Source organism: Colletotrichum fructicola (genome assembly GCF_000319635.2).
Source record: "Colletotrichum fructicola Nara gc5 chromosome Unknown KSG_Nara_v1_contig01, whole genome shotgun sequence".
Lineage (NCBI taxonomy): Eukaryota > Fungi > Ascomycota > Sordariomycetes > Glomerellales > Glomerellaceae > Colletotrichum > Colletotrichum fructicola.
The window spans coordinates 3,596,097-3,616,768 of NW_027094051.1; the positions used below are offsets into that span (position 1 = coordinate 3,596,097).

Here is a 20,672-nt window from a genome sequence, read left to right on the forward strand (position 1 = left end):
AACGAATCTAAAACCGTGATCCAAAAGGCATCACCGTAGGTAACATGGGTCATCTGGGCTTGCCCTCATACTTGTTGCCAGCCTGCGGGAGAAGTGCCTCGAGTGACCACTCAGTCATGCTACTTGATTCAATTTCAGGATTGGCATGCAAAAATTGGTATCATATTTGATCATCATCACAACAAAGCTAACACCCGCGAGTTCCCGTTGCTATGTACTGCTAATCCGGCAATGAAAGCAAAGCTCAAAAACATTTACTTCTTCTGCTATACCATGCTTAAAGCCCAGCGATAACGCTCTGGATACCAACACTACTGGCATCTTCGCGCCGCTGGACAAAGGCCTTGAAGTCGGCCTTGGAGAGCTTCTTGCCCATACCGGAGGGTCCGGTGGCGAGCGTGCGGGACTTTTCTTTGAGAGCCTCCGGTCCAATGATGAACAGCGATCCAATGTCGGTGAGGAGCTCGACCGAGGCCTCGACATCGGCGGCAAGGGACCACTCCTTGATGGTGGAGACGTACTTTGATAGATCCTGCGCGACCATGAGACCTCCGGTGGCGTTAACCTGGAATTTCTTGAAGTGGTCAAAGAGCAGAGCCAGCACGGCAAGGGCAACCTCGGAGCTCCAGACCTCCAAGTTCTGGCCGTCAACAGCCTGAGAGGCGTGACGAGACACGCTGGAAAGGAATTGACTGATTTGCAGACAGGTTGGGGTTTGCAGGGAGTCGATATCCCCGTCTCGTGGACGGAAGTCGAACTTCTTTTGGTTCGCAAGCGAACGGGTGACCCAGTTGGTAACGACGTCGATGGAGCTACGCATGACGGCGTTGGTCTTGCGCTCGATACCGTCGATGGCAGATTTTGTCTGCGCTGACATATTACGACGGACGGTCGTGTTTGACTCAGCCAGCTTGATAAGGACAGTGGTGATGAAGCGCTCCATGATACTGGTGATAGTAACCGCAGGGCGAATGGAGGGGAGATATGTAAGATCTGGCTCCGTCTTGATGTTCTCTTGGGAGCTCGCGGCGTCCAAGGCTGCGTCGAGAGCGGTCTCGACATAGACGCGGCCCATGGTCGTGAGCAGCAGGTTGAGTAGTACGTTCACATCCTTGGGTGTCTCGACTTGAGAGCCGAGCTCAAGGGTCCTTCGAACAGACTCGGCAAGCCACTTCATCATTCTCTTTGCGTTTGCCACGCTAAGAACACCATCCTCCTCCGACACCTCTACTTCTTCCTTGTTTTCGTTGTCGCCTTGAATTCCCGCAACACGAAGCATCATAGCCTTCTGTGTGGCCGTCAATTCAGACGAATCGAGACGCTCAAGGTATGCGTCCTTGGCTGACGACAAGAGCTGCGAACTCTGTTGCGCCAAGGATGCCATGAAACCCGTAGGCGCCTTCTTTCTCTTGGAGTGGTAGGTTGTGAACTTGAAGAGCAACGAACTGTACAGTTCCTCGAGACTCTTTCTCTCGCGGTCAATGTACGAATTGCCCACAAGGTAAGGAACAAAAAGTTCTTCCATCTGTTGGTCTAGCGTTTGAGAAATTTGTGGAGAGGCTGGCTCTGGGTGCTCTGTCAGACCATGAGTCTTGAGATCCTCGATAAGACTGCTGATGTATGTCCTCGAAGAGTGCAGCGATCTCAAGAAGGCCAGGGATGAGACCTCGTTGGCTTTGTCCAGAACCATTTCGAGTCGTTGCTGAATGGACTGCTGGAACACTCTCTGGATGAACTTGATCAAGACCGTCTCGTAGTATGGGAAAGCCCTCTTGATGATGAAGGATTCCTCCTGCATGACCAGCTTGACTTCGTCAACGAGAGACTGCAGACTTGCCTCGACCCCGGGTGGGTCTGAATCTGGGTCGGCAATCTGTTCCCACGTCTCTCCATCCATCATCACCTCGTCCGAGAGTAGTTGATCCCTGTCGATAAAGAACTGGTGCTGGTTGACGAACGTAGCAATGACGCTGGCACCGCCGTTGAAGTCGTAGAGCACCTTTGAGCACTCCATCATATCGTCGAAGTTTTGGCGCCTGTAGCTATTGTTGAACTGCTTCAGGAGCTCCTGCTCGAGTGATTCTGAGAACTTCTCCAACAACTCGCGTGTATTATGAGCGCGGCTCGTTCCCGTGACGCCATTGGTTACGCCGTTCCCGCGGAATCCATTCGTCCCGTTTGTCTGACCCCATGATGCCGGATCCAAGCGCTGGCTGATGCGCATGAGCTGGCGAGAAATGACGGCACATCGCACCTTGTTCTCAGCGCCGCCCTGTCTCTGGATCTCTTCCAGCGACGTCAGCTGGCCGGTCTCGCTGACCTCGAGCCAACATTGGATGAGGAAGTTGGCGTCCTGGGCACGTCTTCGTTTCCTGTCCAATTCTTCGAGCTTCTCTCCAATCTGTACGGCGATGTTGCCTCCTGCTTCTTGCCTCGCGCTTCGGTCGCCGTTCGTCGCGGGGTTATTTAGGGACAGATCGAGCGCCTCGAAGGACGCCATGGACTGGTCGAGCTTTCTGCCGAGGGTATCGAGGGTCTGGTCATGCTGGGATTCGGCTCGTCGCACGTTGGACTGAAGTTCCGATTCCTTCTCCTGGAGTTCCTCGGACAGCGATCCAAGCTGCGAAAGGGCGTCTAGAAGTGGTCAGCGATTAGATTGCGCAGAGGCTCGAGGTTTCGTACTCTCAAACGTTCGAATGAGCGGCTTTGGGTCGAAGGCAGGCTGTGACGGGCCAGACCTTCGATTGGCAGGTACAGCGTTCTCGGCGAGGTTGTCGACGAATTCGCGGACCACAAAGTCCTGGTTGGAGAAATCGTCGAGGGTGAAGCTGGGCCCTTGGGGAAAGAGCGACTTTGCCCCAGACGCAGCCCGCTCCATGGTTGCGGTTGGGCTGAAAGTGCTGTCGTTTCTTGCGTTGGTTCGATTGGTGACAGCCCGCTACATCATTCTCGATGATCTTTGAATCGTAGAGGAGGTACTCCAGCAGCTGGAATAATCGTAATCAGGGAAGGTCGAGTCCAGGTCGTTGGGATTCGATGTTTCCGCGTTTCGGGAGCACGGTATCCGCGTGGCCGTTCAAGCAGTGACGACCGAGCTGTCCCTTGGGTCCGCTTTGGGTTAGCGCAAGTGATCCGAAGTCACTTCCCCGCCATCGTTGGCCCGTGTGTACTTTGAGATCAAGCTTGCACGTGATGCTATGAAGCACGGAGGTAATATTACTGACTTCAGCAGCAGCACCTCCTGACATCGTCGCGGCTACAACGAAGACAGAATGACCATCTCAACGCATTGGAGTCACTCAGAAGGCCTCGAGTGAGGAAATCGCGAGTCAAATTCAATATCTGCCCTGAAACTAAAGCAACTCGCTGCGAGCTATGTATCTGCTCTGTCTGCATCTTGTTCACTCCTGCCTTCCTCTCCTTCTCAAATAGAGCATAAACCATGCGCGTTTTCTTGTTCCGCCGCGCTCGCAAGTGCCGAGTTCTCTATCCTCTACACATGCATATTCCAAAGCCTTCGTTTGGTCCTGAGCTCTTATTTCTCTTCTCTTATCTCTCTTCTCCAAATTCGAACTGTTTTCCTGAGGCGGCCGTCAATTCTCAAACTCGTTGAATAGCTGGAGCACGGCAAGTGAATCCGAATCCTTGGGAGAGCCTGGTCCAGTGACCAGAGACTCTGGGTCGCTGAGGTGCGAGTCGGAGTTGGGTGTGCCAGGAGGGGTGCCAGGAGGGGTGCCTGGACCACTAGGCTTGACTTCGACGGTGCTTGGCTCGGCAATGTGGGAGCTCGCATCATGGAAATCGTCTGGAGCAGGGCGAGAGCTCGAGAAGAGGTTTTCGCCTTCGGCATGTTGATGGCTTGGAGTGCCAGCACTATATCCAGTAGAGCCGGCTGCTGCAAGACTATCTCCATTCGAGCTGGCATTCGAGCCAGGGCCATCGAGCTCGGCCTCCGGCAAACTCAAATCCATTGAGCTGGCATTCGAGCCAGGGCCATCGAGCTCGGCCTCCGGCAAACTCTCATCTTCATCTTCATCTTCATCGACAACCAGCTGTCGAAGCCTCTTTGACGGACGCGGCAGCTCTTGCATGCGTCCGGAGGATGGTTCTCTCAACCTCTTGACCCATTGGTCGACGATGGCAGCACCTGTCGTGTGTTGTCCTGCACCAAGGCTAGCTGCAAGCCGGCTATTCTCCACGTGGACGACCAGCTGTCTCTCCATGTTATCGATTGCATCAGTAAGGAAAGTTCGAATCCTGTCCTGATGGGTGGTTTCGTTCGACTGAGGAAAGGCGTCTGGTTGCTCTCGAACCATTTCAAAAGCGAGGAACACCTTAGTCTTCACTTCTGCCTCGTCAGCATATCTGGCGTCGCAGATGTATGCGAGGGTCACCAGGAAGTCCTTGACTGTATCCAAGCTCAGGGTCACGATGCCTTCCGTGTCGCTGCGCAACACTATAGATGCGGCGTGAACCAAAAAGTGATTCAGCTTCATCAATGACTGGCGGTTCAAGTGTGAATAGAGGCGCTGCAAGCAATCTGTTAGTGGGCAGAAGTTTTGGAAGTGGGCAGAAGTCTTGGTGAGGTCACTTACGAAGAACTCATCCACCGCCAGCCTTGCACGTCGTAAGTTGAGCCGCCTTTTACAAATGAAAGACCAAAAGTACGCCAAGTCAGGAAAGGGAGGAAAGTTGACCTTCGTCAGTCCTTCCATCTCCACTCTGATCTCGTTGTACAGCTTCGGGCTCATCTCCAAACGCAAGTCGGCAAGCCGAGCTTTGAGCTCCGTGATGCGGCTCGCTCCCGAAGGTGGGAAGGTTGAAGCAGAGGCGTTCCACAGATCATTCTGGGTCTGGGTACCGAACGAGCTCGCGGCACCGACGCCGGCCCCGGCAACCGCTGACTTGCCTTTGTTGGACATGCTTAAGCCTGTCTTAATTTTGGACTTGCCCTTGCCTTCATCTGACTTCTGCTTTGCTGGCTTGTTTTCCTTGCCCTTAGTGTCGTCTCCGTTGTCGTCGTGTTCGTCATCTTGCCCGCTGCCGTCGTCTTCGTCATTGTCGTCTTCCTTCTTGCCAGCAGCTTCCATGATCGAAGCAGCCCACGCGCGACACCGTTTGTTCGAGGCGATGAGGTTGTCGTCCGGGTCTCGGAATTCGGGAAAGAAGTAGACACCTGTCGTGCCGCCCTTCAGTTGGAAGGCTTTGCAGATACCAGTTCTCGGATCTGGCTCAGCCAGCGCGTAGTATTGAAGCCGCTTCCTTGTATCCATGGAGACGATGGCTTTGAGAGCGGTGGGACTGCTCTGTGAGACAGTCACAGCCTCTAGCTGTTCATTCGACGCCTCTTTCTCAATGAGCTTCTTGATGGAAAGTCCCTGTATGGCCTGAGAGGACTCGGCAGCAACCTCCAGAGGAAGGTGCCATCCTACCCACAAACCGCGGCGTGCCTTTCTGCTGTTGCCCTCGCCCAGCTCCTGCGAGGTTGGAAGATTCGTAGTCCCTTTGGCTGTTCCATTCCTCAATCTATCGATCAAGGCGCTGCGTACGGTCTTGTGATTCTCATGACCAGAGAACGTAAGTATCTGACTGGGCTGACGAGCGTCGCCGAGTCCGTCATCGTAGGCATGGAGGTCGGTTCTCCAGGACCACTTCCGGGAGAACTCCGGTTGAGCAGTCATGTTCAAGAGTTGAGGCAGGAAGAGTGCTGTGTGAAAATGTCAAGAAAGTAGTTACGAGGCAGTTGTTATGTGAGTAGTTACAAGTGGGATGACTTGAGTGTCCGAAGGGTATCTTGCCAATCTCGGTATGGTGCTTGACCTGTGACTGCTTTCACAGTAACACTCAGATGAGGGTGTGAGTTGTTCTTGGCAGGTTGAGAGCTGTGAGATTGAGTGGGTTGTGTGTTTAAATAGACAAGTGCCAGCCTCAGCATGAATTGACGACAGCAGGTGCGACGATAAGATGAAAGAAGGCAAGAGAGACACGGGGAAGGAAAGGAAGTTGAAGCATTTAGAAGGAAGAGATGGTGATGATGATGGTGAGCGCAGCAACGCCAAAGTAATGTCTCGAGTAGCAAGTGGCGATGGTAACTTGTGTCTGCAAGTCTCTATTGCACGACTATCAGAGACACACAGGGGCCCACCTATTCTCTCTGGCTCTACTCCTTCCGCTTTTACTGGCGAGGCAGGTTCAGCCTCTTTCTTTCTAAGCTTTACTCCTGGACTCGGAAGGCAGCAACTCGCACTCTCACATCCTCCCCCGGCTTGGAAAAAATTACCCATACCCTCCCCTTGCTCAACCAACTCCTCTCCTCCTCAACACACACTACCTTGCTATCCAATCACCACTACTCTGAGCAGGACATTGCACATTTTCTTCGTTCAATTCATACCTTGCATACTATCACAAGCAAGTTCTTATACACACGCCGAAGACACAATCTCCGTCAAACAGCATGCCACCCAAGAGAGAAAGCCTCCCACGGGCTGCCAAGACGTCCACCGACGGTGGGGATGACGCGGGGAAGAGTGCTCCAGAGCCGGTGCATCTCGGCGAGGCAGGCACTAACGTCGCAATGACCAGAGGAAAGAAGACCATAGGAAGGCCCAGAGGAAGCAAAACCAGAGGAAACCAGACCAGAGGGAACAAGCGGTCCAGGCATGATTCGAAGACCCCGTTGGACGAGATCCACGTTTCAAGCGGAGGTTCGCCAGGTGCGTCCAACAAGAAGCAGGCCGCTGGTTCTCCTCCTCAGGTCGCCACTCCTCCCCGCTCCTCGGAGCCCCCTGCTGTTCCTCTCGAATTGGAATTCTTGGTTAGAGGAGACCACGACAAGCGCATCTCCTCGAACGAGCGAGCCAGAAGACGTCAGATCCAGGACGACATCGACTGGCTCGGCAAGTGGCTTCTAGAGTATGCTTACCACCAAATCAAGAAAGAGCAGGGGCTATATCCCGAAGGGCCGGTCGAGGTCGCGGATGATTTAGTTGCGTCTAGTTTTTGGTGGCGCGAAGCCATTGGTACTATCTCCAAGGAGGACGTTAAGGAGCAGTTTCGTGTACTCGAAAGGCAATTACACGAAGCTCCCGATAAGGTGTTTGTGCAAGCCATGTTTGGTTGGACCAGCTACCAGATGTGGAAGGATGGTCGCAACATTCAGGTCATCAAGGGTCAGGCTGGGGTCTGGAGCCACGTGCAAGGCGTGGATATCGAGGATGAGTATTGGCAGATGCTTCGACAGGGGTTCCGTGAGTAGTGAGCACCTTTGCACCCAAGTCTCGGCTCCCGGTTTCTTCGTCTTGTTTGCGAGCTCAGGCTTTCGATTGTAGAGCAGAGAAGACGGGACAGAGGGCACGAGGTCTTCTTACAGATGTTGATTTCCAAAGCAAACACTGTACTCGGACGAACCTCTTGCTCTCTCTGCCCCCCAGTGATGCTCTCCTCATCTAGATTGATGGTGTTTGATAAAAGATGAACTCGTTCACAGGTCACCTCTCTCCCATCGGTCGAAGCCCAGGCGAAGGAAGCCCGACTGGGTCAAGTGACAGAGTCGGTTGTGGCGCGCGCCGCCCTCCGCCTCTACACAGACTGCGTGAGAGGTGATTAGCTGGAAAGCGCCCACTTTGAGGAGTAGTAAAAGTGAACCTAAGTTCAATTTAGGCATTTGAGCCCCGCCCTCCGCAATGTTTCTCCCACGGAGCGCCCCAAGGCCAGCTCTGACGTCGAGCAACAGGGCATCTGCAGCCTATCACAGCACGGCCAAGGTGCCAGCAATCGTCAGCATATCATGCTTGACACCATCGATCCGCCAAACCGACGGCAGGGTAGACACGACGTGAGTCTGGCCTTAGACATTCTAAGCTTCGACTACATAGAAGGCCGGCCACAACACAACGTCGAGTAGCCATACTAAACCTCCCTCCCCAATCATGATAATCACAACACAAGTCACTACAGTCCAGGTTCATGTTTCAACTTGACAAGCCATCGATTGAACAGCCCTACAAGCAGTTGATAGAAATAATACAATAATGCCACCCCCCCTTTTTCATCTTCATCAAGAGTAGCAGGTAGTTTCAACAACCAAACCGAGTCGAACAACAACCCCCTTCAACTTCCTTCCACCCCCTCTTCCCTTTCCCTTCCAAATGTCAACCTCCACTCTCCCCTCTTTCATCTTTCCACCAAGTCAAGTGGGGGAATAAAGTGACAGAAACCATCAAAAAAGCCCCTAGAAGTGATGAACAACTTCCTCTCCTCCAACACCCCTTCTCCTAAACACCCTTGAGGTGTATTGTGTGACAAAAAATTGATAATTACATTGCCAAGTACCAGACAAAAGACAAACTTCAACAAGCGACGTTGCTGTGAATCCTTTTTGTGGCTTGGACGTGTGTTGATGGAGTTCTCTGCGATATTGGTATCACGGAAATGACTGACTGCGAAGGGAACGACCTGTCCCGGGTCTCGCTCTAAAACAGGAATGTACAGAAGAGAGATGCTAGAAGCGAAGAAGAAAAAGCAAGAGATGGAAGAGAAAAACATGTGGAGGAAAATCGGGAAAAGAGGATGGGAAAAGAGAATTGTGGGAAGCCATGTTCACGAGCGGATGAAGAGAATTACGCCGCCCGAGGAAACATGCCATGCCTGCGGTCGTGCGAGAGTGTGTGAGAGTGAGAGCGAGAGTGAGGTAGTGTGATGCGAGTGTGTAGTAGTAATGGAAATAATGTGCGCGGCGGATAGTTTAGGTAGGCGATAATGGGATAGTAAGGGCACGCCGAGTATGTGTGTGCGTCTCTACGAGACTTATGTGTGGTAATATTGGGATTGTAACGAGTGGTGGACTGTTGAGTGCTCTAAGCCGTCTATGCTGAATGGAGGCCCCCGCCGAAAACGATGCTCCGGAAAAGACCTGGGTATAAAAGTGGAAGGACGGATCATGATTGGGATGTCGTGAAGGCGCCATGGCCGAGAACTGAGCTCGGAGAGGTTGCGCAGAGGCGATTAGTGTCTCGTCACCGCCATGACTTCAAGTGAATCGCCGGCTATACCTAGCGTTGATTTTGCTTGGCCTTGTTGATCTCGCCGAGGTTCAGCCAGCTCATGTCTGACGATGTTGAAGCCATGGCAAGCGGGGGCTGCTGGCTCACACCACTCGGATGACCCTGGCCTGGTGGCCTTGATGGAATGCTTGGTGCCAGAGACGTCGGGTAGAGGCTCTCAGCGTATACACTGCTCGGGGCACGATCCGCACCCCACGGCTTCTTGTAGCTGCCGATGGGATCCCAGGTATCACGAACGCTCTCAGGAATGCCACTTGAGTAGCCAGATGAGGCGTCCGAGGTAGGTCGTCGGGGTGATTCGATCTTGGCGGAAACTCCGTCTCTGAAGGGGATCTGGTTTGAGTAGTCCGAGACAGTAGGGCTGCCTGAGGCCACGCGGTTGAGCTCCGGCCGGCCATCGTGCCGAATGGGCGGTACGGTGGACAGATCCTGGGTGATGAGGTGAAGGGGTGGGACAGTGGCAGAGTCCTGAGTAATCCGGTTCTTGTTCGAGTAGTGAGAGGTTTCCGAGTCGACGGTGGTCCGCTTCGAGTTGCCGAATCCGAGGATATTGAGAGCGCTGCCGCCAGACCAGTATCGGTTCCAGCCTGAGCTTCTACGCGTCTCACCAGGACGTCCCATCTGGTTTCCACGAGTTGTGGGGCGGGGTTCAACGGTGTCAGCGGCGAAAGAGACGCCCTTCTCGTCACGGGAAGGCGGTGCCAGGTTGGGAACCTCGTTGACCTGCGGCATGGGCTTGCTGATAGTGCTCTTGAAGAAGCTGTTCGTAGAGCCACGCTTGAAGTCGTTGCTAGGGCCGCGAGGAGCGACGTTGGCGTTGGACTTGGGACCGTTGGCCTTGCCCATCAAGATAGCCATCGAGGAGAAGGATCCAGCCGAATCGGACTGCTGGTGTCCTCGGAAACCGGGAGCGGGGTCAAAGTCGTTGTTGCCGTAACCGAGTCCAGCCTTCTCGTCGGGGAAGCCTCGTTGGCCTTGCTCGGGGTTGGGCTGGTTCTTCGCACGACGGCGGCGGATACAGAAGAGAATCAAGCCCAGGAGGATCATGATACCGGTAATAGTTCCAAGCACAATACCAAGGATGGCGTTGGCGCTGACAGAGGCGCCAACAGCGGGGGCGGCAGTCTCCGAAGAGGCAGAGGACGAAGCAGAGGCGGAGGCAGAAGCAGGGGCAGTAATGGCGGAGGAGACACTAGAGATCGCGCTCGACGAAGACTTCGAAGAGCTGCTGCTACTGCTTGAGGTGGAAGTAGCAGTCGACGAAGCACTTGTGCTGCTAGACGTCTCGCTGGTAATGAGGACAGACTGCTCGCTCAACTTCTGGTTCGCGTCTGTCCAGCTGTTTTCGCGCGCATTGAACATGCACAAAACATCGTTCGTGTTGCCTCCGGCAAAGACGACAAGACCGGTGGAGTCAGACGCGAGGGCGTAGTTGGCGCGGGTTCCCGTGGGCGCGAGGGTGCTGTTGTAGGCAGGCCAGTCTGCCAGAGTCAAATCGCGCTTCGCCATCTCAGCCGCCGTTCGTGTCGTCTTCTTCGACACCGCGGCGGAGTTGGCAACAGGTGCTCCCGAAGCATCGATAAGGACCATACGCTGGACCTCGTTCGGTGAGGTCGACAGGTCGAAGGTGTACAAGCTCTTGCTTCCATCATCTCCCTTCATAAGCATCGCCCTGATCGCCGTAGTATCCTTCAAGATCGGTGAAGCGAGAGTCGCGCCAGAGTCCGTCCACAGAGTGTCCGGGTTGAAAAGCATGACCTTTGAGTTGGTGGTGCTGCCGCCAACCACGACCGCCTGAGTGTCGGACCAGGTGAGCACAATCGGGTTTACGACGGGCGGTGCTGTGGATTCGTAGGCTCGGGTGTGGTAAGGTGCGGAGGCGCCAACGACAAAGGTCTGCGTCGAGGGCCCAGAGTAACCATCTTGACTGCCGCCGTAGATGATAATCTGATCAGTGCCGGGGAGATAAGTTGCGCCGTGAAGCAGACGCTCCTGCGTTACCGCGTCCTGTGGTTGGATTGACTCCCACTTTCCTGTCGCGAACGTGTACTTCTGCAGTCCCCGGTAGTCCGTCGATGTTCCCTTACCTCCAACAATGTACAAGCCAGCCTGACTGGCGTCCGTGGGATTTGAGCCGACACATACACCTCCTGTGACCTTTTCGCCCTGAGTCAAAGTCTTCCATTTCGCTCCCTCGGTGAGCGAAAGTGATTGAAAAGCGTCTGCGGAGTACGTGTACAGAACGTTGTCGTGGATAACTGAGCAGATGTTGTTCAGGGCGACGGGGGGCTCGGGGAGAGTCATCGTGTCCGTGTGTCGGGGGTGAGGTTAAGTTAGATGAGATGTGGCCGTGAGTGTAGGTGAGAAGATGACGTGGATCCTTCACTCTACAACAACATGGCGCGAATATCTCAAAACTAGATTCGTGTAAAAATAAGATGGGATCCTCGTATCGAAAGCGGCTTCGTCACGAGATGTCGTCTTGTCGATGGTGAGATGCTGAGGTCCGGGTGAGGGCTGCACACAAGCGAGGGCCGTCGAGGCTTCAAACCGGAGTTCAATCGTTCGCGATTTCGAAGTGAAGTTGATCGGTCGGTCCCAAGCTCGCAGGACGTGATGTCGATAATGAAAATCGAGGAGCGGTCTCAAGGGAGGAAGAAACAGTGTCCTGAAATTTGTCGTGGACGGGAAGCGTTGCCCTTGTCTCGGAGTTTGATCTGCAGAACAAAGTTTCTGGTGCTTCTTTCGCGGGCCAATGCTAGGGCGGCAGACAGGAAGCAGCAGGAAGAGAGGCCCAGACGGCTGGGTTGGAAGGGAAACAAAAAGGCTTCTGGCTCTCCTGAGTCCTGAAGGCCTTTGTGTTGCAGGATTTTGGGGGTGGCCAAGCGGAGACGTGTTCGTCGTTGGTCGGATTCGTATGTTGGAGGTTGTGTCGTGGGAGGTCGTATCGCCCCTGGGCTATTACTGTCGCTCGTGTCCGTCGGTTTGGTCGGTGGGAGAAGATAGGGGAGGCAGTGACGGGACGTATGTAGGCATGCGTCGAGTATGTTGCCGCGTCACGGAATCGAAGAAAGGCTTACAATGAACGACTCTTGTTCCTCTGCGAGATTCAACGTTCCAGACGATGAGTAGCAATTCCACCTCGAAAGAGCGAAAAATGCACACACGGCACTGGAGGAGAAGAGGGAGAGAGAGAAAAGCAGAGAGACTCCGAGTAAGTGAGAGAGAAGGAGAGGCGAAAGGAAGAGTGGGCTGTGGTACTTCGTTTGAGAGCGGCCCACGCCTCTGGCTGCTGCGGTCTCTCGCTCTCTTGGGAGTAGTCGACCAGGTACAGCCCAAAGTTGCAGGCGAGGAAACACGAGACAGGGATTCTGGGAATCGTGACTGGGGGTCGCCAGGAACGTCCTGGTTGCTCTGCCGGGGTGGCTTGGATTGGTGATTGACGAATCAGACGGTCCAAGAGCCATCAAATTGGGCCAGAGCAGGGGGCACCCGGAAGAGCGCCAAAGTAGACGACGGGCCAAGAATACTTGGATGGGTGGTGAGACAATGCGGTGCCGCCAGGTACAGGCCCAAGAAGCAGCTACCCTTGAGGCTGCACCCTAGTCCAGCACGAGATTGAAAAAGGGGGTGCCGGGGGGTTCTGGCCTATCAGCGATTCCAATCTCGCGTGTTGCTGGATTGGGGCACATCCAAAAGAGAAGTCGAAGGGGGCTTTGACGCCAGTTGACGACTCTGTCTTGTCAGTGTCCAGGAAGCCCAGCAGCCAGTGGCAGTCGGGCTAGCCGTTGAACGGCCAGCAGTCAAGCCAGTCAGTCACGGCGATGACAACGGGCGGACCTCCTGTGATCTAGCCTGAAGCCGTAAAGCGCAATATCACAACGCGGCCCCTGGTGCAGTCGATGCTACCTTCAGTCTGGTGCGCTGCCCCAATGGTGATGTGTCGTAGCCGCAAGTGTAAAAGCAACCAGAGAGACGCGCGCCGGTTGAAGTCAAGCAAAAGTAAGCCAGGCGCCGTTGCGTACTCGTTTTCTTCTTCTTCGGCCTCGTGCCGGCCAATGCTCCAGGCTCAGGCTCGAGGCTTCTCGTGGCTCGTGTCCGGGTCGTCTGTTGTCTGACGGCACATGGACAGACTTTTGCTCTGCAGTCAAAGAATGGGGGGAGCCGGCCAAAGTGACGGACAGATCACACCAGACGACGGCTGACTGACAGCACTGATGGCATCCATAGTGCAAGATCCGCCGTCCGTCCGTTGCCTCGTGGATTGGCTTGGCCAAAGCAGAGGTGGGATTAATTACACGCGTTTGCTTGGCTTTGGCTGCTGAGCTGAAGTGACCGGCTCTCGTTCGCGTTACTCGCGTCGCTATGCTCGAGGGAAGCCGTCACGGGCTGCCGTGGGACCACGAGGTAATGAAAGCAATCAAGCCAAAGCCACGATCTCCTTCCCAGGCTCCCAGCAAACAGTCGATTGACGAGAGTGCCAGATCCGAAGGGGCCATTGGGCCAAGACCAGCTCAAGAGCGAATCCACGGACGGACGCCCGCTTCCCGTCTTCGACCTTCAATAAAACAATATCGGGATGCCTGCAGCGGGAACCGGCCAAGAGGGGGGGAGGGGGCCTTACACCGGGCAGCTCAAGCGAAGGCGTGAGCGACAGGCTTCAGGCTTCCAGCAGCGAGAGACTGGCGTCATACTGCACCACGGCTCATCAAACTTGGGCGCTGAACTATCCGTTACCCGTACCGCAGGGCTTTCCGGTGGACGCCGCAATGGGCCGTGGCCGGGACACCTGGGGGTCCTGCTGTAGGAGGGGGGAGGGGAAAGGAAGAATCCGAAAGAAAAGAAGATGAGCGCGACACCGGCACGGGAGAGCAGCGGCAGCAGCAGGTCGCAATTTTGCAAATCGGGGAGGCCAATCAAAGATGATGCTTGTCGCCCCGGTGTTGGACGAGATGATGGGCGACAGACTGCGTCGCTCAATGTTCAGATTGGGGGATAGCGCGAGCTGCGGCCACGCGGTACGGAGTCGGTTTGCGTGCTTTCTCGGCCCCGGTTGATGCTGACTAGGCTGCATTTGTGCTGACGGCTGAAATTGGAACAAGCAGCAGAAAAATGCAGTGAAGCCGGGGTGGTGTCCGTTGTTCGATCGTCGTCGTCGTCCATGGTTTGGTCGAGGGACTCCTGAGGATGGAGGAAGGGAGGCGAGCAGCCAGCCAGTGTGTCGCGAATCAAAAGATGCCAAGAGAAAGAAGGAGGGACGCGCAGCAAACAACTGAACGCTGGGCGTTTCTCCCCTGCCCTTGGCGCTGGAACGGGGGGTACGTACTCCCTTCGCAGCACGCAGCACTCAGAATGCAACTTTGGTTTTTTCGAATGGCATTCTGGCTGAAACGCGCTAGACGAGTGAACCCCTGCAGCAACCGTCGTCCATCGCCGCCGGCCCCTGAGCCACTCACGCCAGAATCTGGCTGCTCTTCCTCCACTGCTTCCTGCACGCTGCACGCTGCACGCTGCACGCTGCATACAGCTTCGCTGCTGCGCGCTGCTGCACGCCGCACTTCACCTGAAGCCTGCCTTGCAGCCGCCATCACTCAATTCGACGAAAAAGGTCGTAAACCTGCAGCAATTCAGCATGGCGCCCCTGCTCGAGATCCCCTCTTCTTCGGCCCCCAGTATCCGTGGCCGATCAGGTTCCCTTTTTTAAGAAACTCTTCGCCCCATGGATGAATCGCGCCGCTGAGCTGAACTGCAGTGCTGCAGTGCAGGTTGCAGTTCATCCTGCTTCCCTCAGCTTGTTCTAAAAGAATACGCACATGGAAAAATGTGAGAGAGTGACCAGGCGCACGAAAAGAATGGCCACAGCTTGAAATGTCCAAAATCCTTCTCGGTCGGCGCCGGTGACATGGGGCCATGTAAGCCTTTCCCCGGCCACGGCCATGATTGGGAAGCCTCGACCGTGTCGGGCTCCAATGCTACTCTCAATTGAGTCTGAGTGTCGACCAAAGAGTAACTCCGATCCGGGACTATCTGTTTTTCGAATCTCGAAAATCTAATCCATCTGCCAATACTACATTCAATGGGCCAAGGCGTTTCTTCCCATCTCCAGCATCCAAGCCGAACAGAACACACAAACCTCTTCGCGATCCGGGAAGGGGGAGCCACAACCCGATTTGAAAAATATGACATCGAGTCCGGCTCCGAAGGAACAGACAGCAACCTGACACTGACACCAGCAGAAATGCCTAAGCGTTCCCGCGCCCCTCCCCATCCATATCAATTTCTGAATGTGACCGATGCCATCCCTCTGATGGTCTCGATCTCTGGCCCCTCTCTGCTTGTCATACCCGTCCCGCGCTCTTCTCCATTCCACTGTACGCGATACAACGAACGTCTGCCCGCTGTGGAACGGAGATGGGGAGAAGGGGGGCCGGCCGCCGCTCCCTCTCAACTCTCAACACTGGTCTCCGCGATCCAGGAGCAATTTTGCATCCTTCAGGCCTCAAAGCAGGGCCTCGCCGCAACGGTCAAACAATCGTCCCGGCGCATCCCCCCTCACCTCGCTCCATCGTCTTGGGGGGGGCGCCTGGCCCGTTAGCCGTTTGCCGTTGACGACGATGCCGCGTCGCGGAATATGGCTGAGCAAGGAAACCCGCCGCCCCCAATCATCGTGCCCAAAAAAAGAACCGCAGCAGGCACTCTCCATAAATGTCATTCAATTCATTAATTTCCAACGGTACCGAAGGAGAGAAGGGATGAGCCTTTCCGGTGGCCAACATCGCCCCCTCCTCCCCTTCCCGAAATACAAAACATGCCTGTTGCCAGCTGCAATCCGCCTGCCCTTCCTGCCGAGCCGTCCGTTCCCTTACCTGTCTGTCAGTGTCAAGAAATAGAAGCCTTCAGGGCAACGCCTGACAGAGGAAGACCGGCCGTTGGGACGGCAGGCCTGCCCTTCCTCCCGGCAACTCTGAACCGGTCTGATCGTACGGTGCTTCTTGTATATCCGATGAACTTGCTCCCCGCTCCCCTCCTTCAACCTCCTCCCATGTGCTCCCCCCCACAGGCAATCCAATCCTGTTGCCGACAAACCCATAGAGCATAAATCGTCTCAACTACAAACATCTCGCCCGCCCGTTTCCCACACCACCCTCATGGAAAGAAGAAAACACACAAAGGCTTAATATCCACAGAGAAACCGCTGGAACCGCCATCAGCCATGTCAAGCCAGGTTCACACAAATTCTCGGCTGATGTGGCCCGGCATAGAGCTTTACTCAAGACAAGAGCCAAGACCGCATCAAAAAGAGACCAGCGCGCGCGCGATTCAATAAGCTAGTACCTACCAACCAACCACCACCACTACTCTCAAAAAGTAAAGCACATGGAAAGAAAACCCGAGACATGTGGATTCGCACTTCCTCCATCTGCACAGGGCCATCCAAATGCATTCGACCTGACAGAGTCGATCATCTGCATCTCACAGCACACCGCCGGCTCCCCTGCAGTTCAACAATCACCTGCGCAAAAAGACCCAGGCTGAGGTAATCCCACTTTCTAAATCGAGTAGTATAATAAACTCTCACTGGAGGAAGGGGGTCCCCAACTCGCTGCCGCCGTCGCCGCCAGCGCTAGAATTTAACATAAAGAACGAATAGGTTGGTGTGGGAAGGGATCTCCCGGCACCATGCATGAAATCTCCAAATCGCCAGAAAGACGCACCAAAACCGCCCAATCCCGGGTCGTCAACGCTGCTGACTACGCACCACACCACCACACCACCACTCCCATGGAAACAAGACAAGCCAGTCACAACGGTCGCAGACAAGATCACCGCTGCTGCGCACCCGCCGGCACTAAATTAGTGGCTGCTGCCAAACGGTAGGTACCTGATCGAATAGACCACAACCGCATGTGACGCATCTTCGCGCCGCAACCCAACCCCAGAATCTACAAGACAATAAGCGCCCAGCAACAACATCTAATCTTCCTCGTTCTATCAAAAGAAAAGGCCGCCATCACTCTCGGCCCAATATCACATACGCCATCGTCACACACATATCCTCTCGGATCCGATTAGCCCACGCGAGAAGCCCCCTCCCCCAAAAATGCCAGAGAACGGGACGTTACGCACCCATAACCGCAGTTCCTCATTAAACACCCAGCGTCATCCGCACCCATTCAACTCGCAACACCGCGCGTGCCTCTGGAATTCAATCTCCATGATAATGACCTAAGCCGTGGCCCACTGGCCTGCGGGAATGGCTCCTGCTCTTCAGCCTTACAATGAACGTGTCTCTGCTGATCTTCAGCCAGCCTGCCGTCCATCCGAGGAACGTCACCGTTCAGCGATCAAAATATGTGCTTTAGCGCCTGAACGTCTGCGCACACGACGCTCCTCTCCATTCTTGCTCTCACTGCCATTCGGTTTCAGTATGAGTCATGTTTAATCACATTCACGATGGTAGTAGGCTGAGAAATTCCTCACCGAACCCGTGAACTGGCGGGACGCTTTACGACTTTGAATTGAACACTTCCTCCCATGCCCGCCATCGCTATGCTAACACCGACTCTCCAGTACCAAAAACACGCCGCTGCCGCTATGACGCTGTCCTTCTTCTCGTCCCGCTCTTGAGAATATATACCATTGCGCTTCGGAACCATCCCAAAATCTTGCCAAGCCGATCTGGTGGTGATTTTTTTTTTTTTTTTTTTTTTTTTTTTTTTTTGGTCATCGCTGTTCCACCTCACGCTTTGAGTAAATATTTGGTTTCCTCCCATCTTCCGATCTCCCGAGTCCTGCGCATTTCGCAAGGACCTATACCCAATACTGTTAAGTAGTTTACCTCCTCGCTGTGTGGAGTAAAAATCCTGTCCCTTCTTCCTTCAATAGATAATCAACTGGGGTGGGCCAAAGGGCCAACGTTGCATTTGAGCCCCATCGTCGTCTTTCCTAATACATCCATGTCCTCCGTCGCATTCAGGACTGAAGAATGGACTGAGACGAGCACAGCGTTCTCTAAACACTGGCGAAGGCTTCCGCAGGTAGTTGGGCCTAGACGAAGTTAGATAGGGTTTTCGAATATTCCAGATTTGGGCACGCTTACCTTCTTTTCGTTGAAGACTGCCAAAGCCCTTGTAAAGTCCCATGCAACGTCGGACAGACACATCTCCGAATACTGGGGAGTCATGTTCGTCTGTTTCGATAGTTCCGCAATCATGGCTTGGCGTTGTTGCGGTTCCGGGGCTGGAGGTGCCTGATTCTCGGCGACGAAGACGTTGGGAAGGGGATTGAATGCTCTCAGGCTGAACATGTCACTAACGACGCGGATGGGGTTCGCGCCGGGTCGTCCAGGTCCGAGAACAAATGTGCGAGAAAAGCTCCTGAGTCCCGTCTTTCCGTCCTTGTCGCACTCCTCGAACTGGCCATGAACACAGATGATCATGCCGTCGACACCGCCGCCAGGCTGTCCGGTTGGGTCTGCGAGACCAGGTAGCATGTGACAATCCATGATGAACTTGCTGATGTCGGCCTTGATGTCTGGGTGTTTTGACGCGGGGAGTTCGTTCCATACGTTCCAAATAGCTTCCCTGCCAGTGAAGAGTCTGGCAGCTCGGGCAGCCGGTCCGGTAATCTTCTGCAGGTTGCGTGACTGCTTGATGTAGGATGCCCACGGTAGCGGTGGCGGCAGATTCGGCTCGCGAAGTGAGTGGGTGTCGACGGCGTATGAAAACTGGCTGTTGTCGTCGTAGTACTTCGCGAGAAGACCTGTTCTGTCGGTATCAAAGCCGACAAAGAATTCCAGGAGGAAAGCCTCGCCGATGCCGTTAGTGTCACGGAAATCGGGCCCGCGTTGAGGGATTGGCTGAGGTCGTCCCGCTTCCTTGATTTGTTTGATTTGTTCCGGCGTCAGTTGCTCGCCGTTGATGTTATGCAGCTTTGGAAAGAACTGCAGCAGTTCCGCCATGACCTTGGTATCTGCAAGCGGAAGCGGATTCCCAGTCAAGTAGAGGGTCTCCAACTTGCGAAGCTTTCCCCTCCACCTTGACAAGCCATCGATGGTTGCAATCTGGTTTCCACTGAGGTCCAGGTTCATGAGGTCGGGGAATGTGTCTGCCAGGTCCTCGACTTGAATGACGGTGTCGATGCCGTTGTTGGCAAGACTAATGCTGTGGATGGCATCGATCTTGGCTTGCGACGTCTTGAAAAGATCATCGCAAATTCTCATCATGACCTTGAATAGCTTCTCGGCCCTGTCCTTTGACTCCAACATGCCCATCTGAATGAGTCCCTCGTCCTTGTTAAGGGCGTCGAGTCTCAAGAGCTTGTTGTCGATGTCGTAGCGGAGGGACATGATGTTGGTGACCTTCTGTTTGGTCTCTTGAGCCGCAACCGAAGCCTTATTTGCCTCCGCGAGGGAACCTTCGCTATCGGTGATCTCCAAAGGCGTTCCGGCAAAGGTGAAAGAGTTCACTTTGAGAATTTCCTCCGCATCCTCTTTGCTTGCTGCAACATTGACAATGTCCCCTCTTATGTTTGACTATAGAAAGTTAGCTGACTTATGGCTTTTTGATTAGTTTGGACCATTCGGCATAACTATGTAATTCCCTCGAGCCCTCACATCATCACAACAACATACCTTCTTGATGACTACCGTCTTTCGACGACCAGCTAGGGTCGTAGATTTCCGTTCCAAGAATGTGAGTAGGTCCCGCAGGCCGCCATCCTCGTTCTTCGCGGCCTTGCTTTCTTTCAAACCCTTAACACTCAACCAAACGAGACCTGTGCTCTGAGGTCTCCTCTTGGATACCAAATCCGCTCCATCTCCAGTGTCCAGATGGCGGGCGATGGCTTGATGCACTTTCGAGCCCGGCTTGGTGGGAGGACCGCCAGATCTTGTGGGTCTTTGCGGTCGCGAGTTATTGGAATCACCCGCAGATGATCTGTTGTTTGCTCGGCGTGGGCCGCTTCCTCCAGCACTGCTCCCCATGTCGAGATCGCCGTCCTTATCGGTTGCTGTCCTGCCGCCTCTTCGCTTTTGGATGCCGCCGCCGCCGCGCGACTTTGCACCCGTCGTAGAGCTGCGAGTTTCGCGCGCAGGCTGAGAAGCCATGGCCCTCGGTGCTCTAGGGGGCGCCATTTTGTTTCGGTAGGATGGAAGTAGGGATGCGACAGGTGTAGGCGTTGGTGTGGATGTAGGTGTTGAGGTCGGCGTGGGGGTAGGTGGTGACGCTCAACACTCGCCGAATAAGGGTGAGCTAGTTGTATGGATGTTTTCGCGCTTTCAATTAGAAAGAGAAGCGATCGTTTTGGTGTAGAGCAGCCGATTCAATGTCGTTGAGCGAGGGTCTGTTGTCGGGGTCGTTACGCGAAAAGCTTCTGAGCACAAAGGACGGAGGACCTGGCGCAGACCTCGTGGACCGTTAGAAGTAGAAAACGCTTTTTTTTTTTAGAGGGCAGAAGCTCGTGTAATCGACAAAGAAAATCTGAAGGAAGAGTTCGGTTGCGGTCCTGTCCAAGGAGACCCTGTTTTATAAGGTGGTGGGCGACTTTTGAGGAGTGATGCAGAGCTGTAAAGGTGGTGAAGAAATTCGTCTGTCGCGAAGAGCAAGG

General features: G+C 54.4%; 5 protein-coding genes across 5 annotated transcripts; 1 reads left to right on the forward strand and 4 right to left on the reverse strand.

Moving 5' to 3' along the window:
* Positions 1 to 277: 277 nt before the first annotated feature.
* sec10 (Exocyst complex component sec10) lies at positions 278 to 2,878 on the reverse strand (the record flags this gene model as incomplete). The annotated part of the gene is made up of 2 exons (XM_032025629.1): positions 278 to 2,634; positions 2,683 to 2,878. The coding sequence occupies 2 exons, from the start codon at positions 2,876 to 2,878 to the stop codon at positions 278 to 280; spliced, it is 2,553 nt and encodes an 850-aa protein (XP_031877871.1).
* A 715-nt stretch (positions 2,879 to 3,593) lies between these two features.
* Positions 3,594 to 5,681, reverse strand: CGGC5_v001045 (uncharacterized protein; the record flags this gene model as incomplete). The annotated part of the gene is made up of 2 exons (XM_032025632.1): positions 3,594 to 4,529; positions 4,596 to 5,681. The coding sequence occupies 2 exons, from the start codon at positions 5,679 to 5,681 to the stop codon at positions 3,594 to 3,596; spliced, it is 2,022 nt and encodes a 673-aa protein (XP_031877881.1).
* Positions 5,682 to 6,457: 776 nt separating this feature from the next.
* Positions 6,458 to 7,258, forward strand: CGGC5_v001046 (uncharacterized protein; the record flags this gene model as incomplete). Its single annotated transcript, XM_032025633.1, has 1 exon — positions 6,458 to 7,258. The coding sequence occupies one exon, from the start codon at positions 6,458 to 6,460 to the stop codon at positions 7,256 to 7,258; it is 801 nt and encodes a 266-aa protein (XP_031877820.1).
* A 1,795-nt stretch (positions 7,259 to 9,053) lies between these two features.
* On the reverse strand, positions 9,054 to 11,369 carry CGGC5_v001047 (uncharacterized protein; the record flags this gene model as incomplete). The annotated part of the gene is made up of 1 exon (XM_032025634.1): positions 9,054 to 11,369. The coding sequence occupies one exon, from the start codon at positions 11,367 to 11,369 to the stop codon at positions 9,054 to 9,056; it is 2,316 nt and encodes a 771-aa protein (XP_031877880.1).
* A 6,708-nt stretch (positions 11,370 to 18,077) lies between these two features.
* Positions 18,078 to 20,199, reverse strand: mex67 (mRNA export factor mex67; the record flags this gene model as incomplete). The annotated part of the gene is made up of 3 exons (XM_032029899.1): positions 18,078 to 18,113; positions 18,166 to 19,599; positions 19,699 to 20,199. 3 exons carry the CDS (start codon positions 20,197 to 20,199, stop codon positions 18,078 to 18,080), a joined length of 1,971 nt encoding a protein of 656 aa, XP_031890413.1.
* Positions 20,200 to 20,672: the final 473 nt, after the last annotated feature.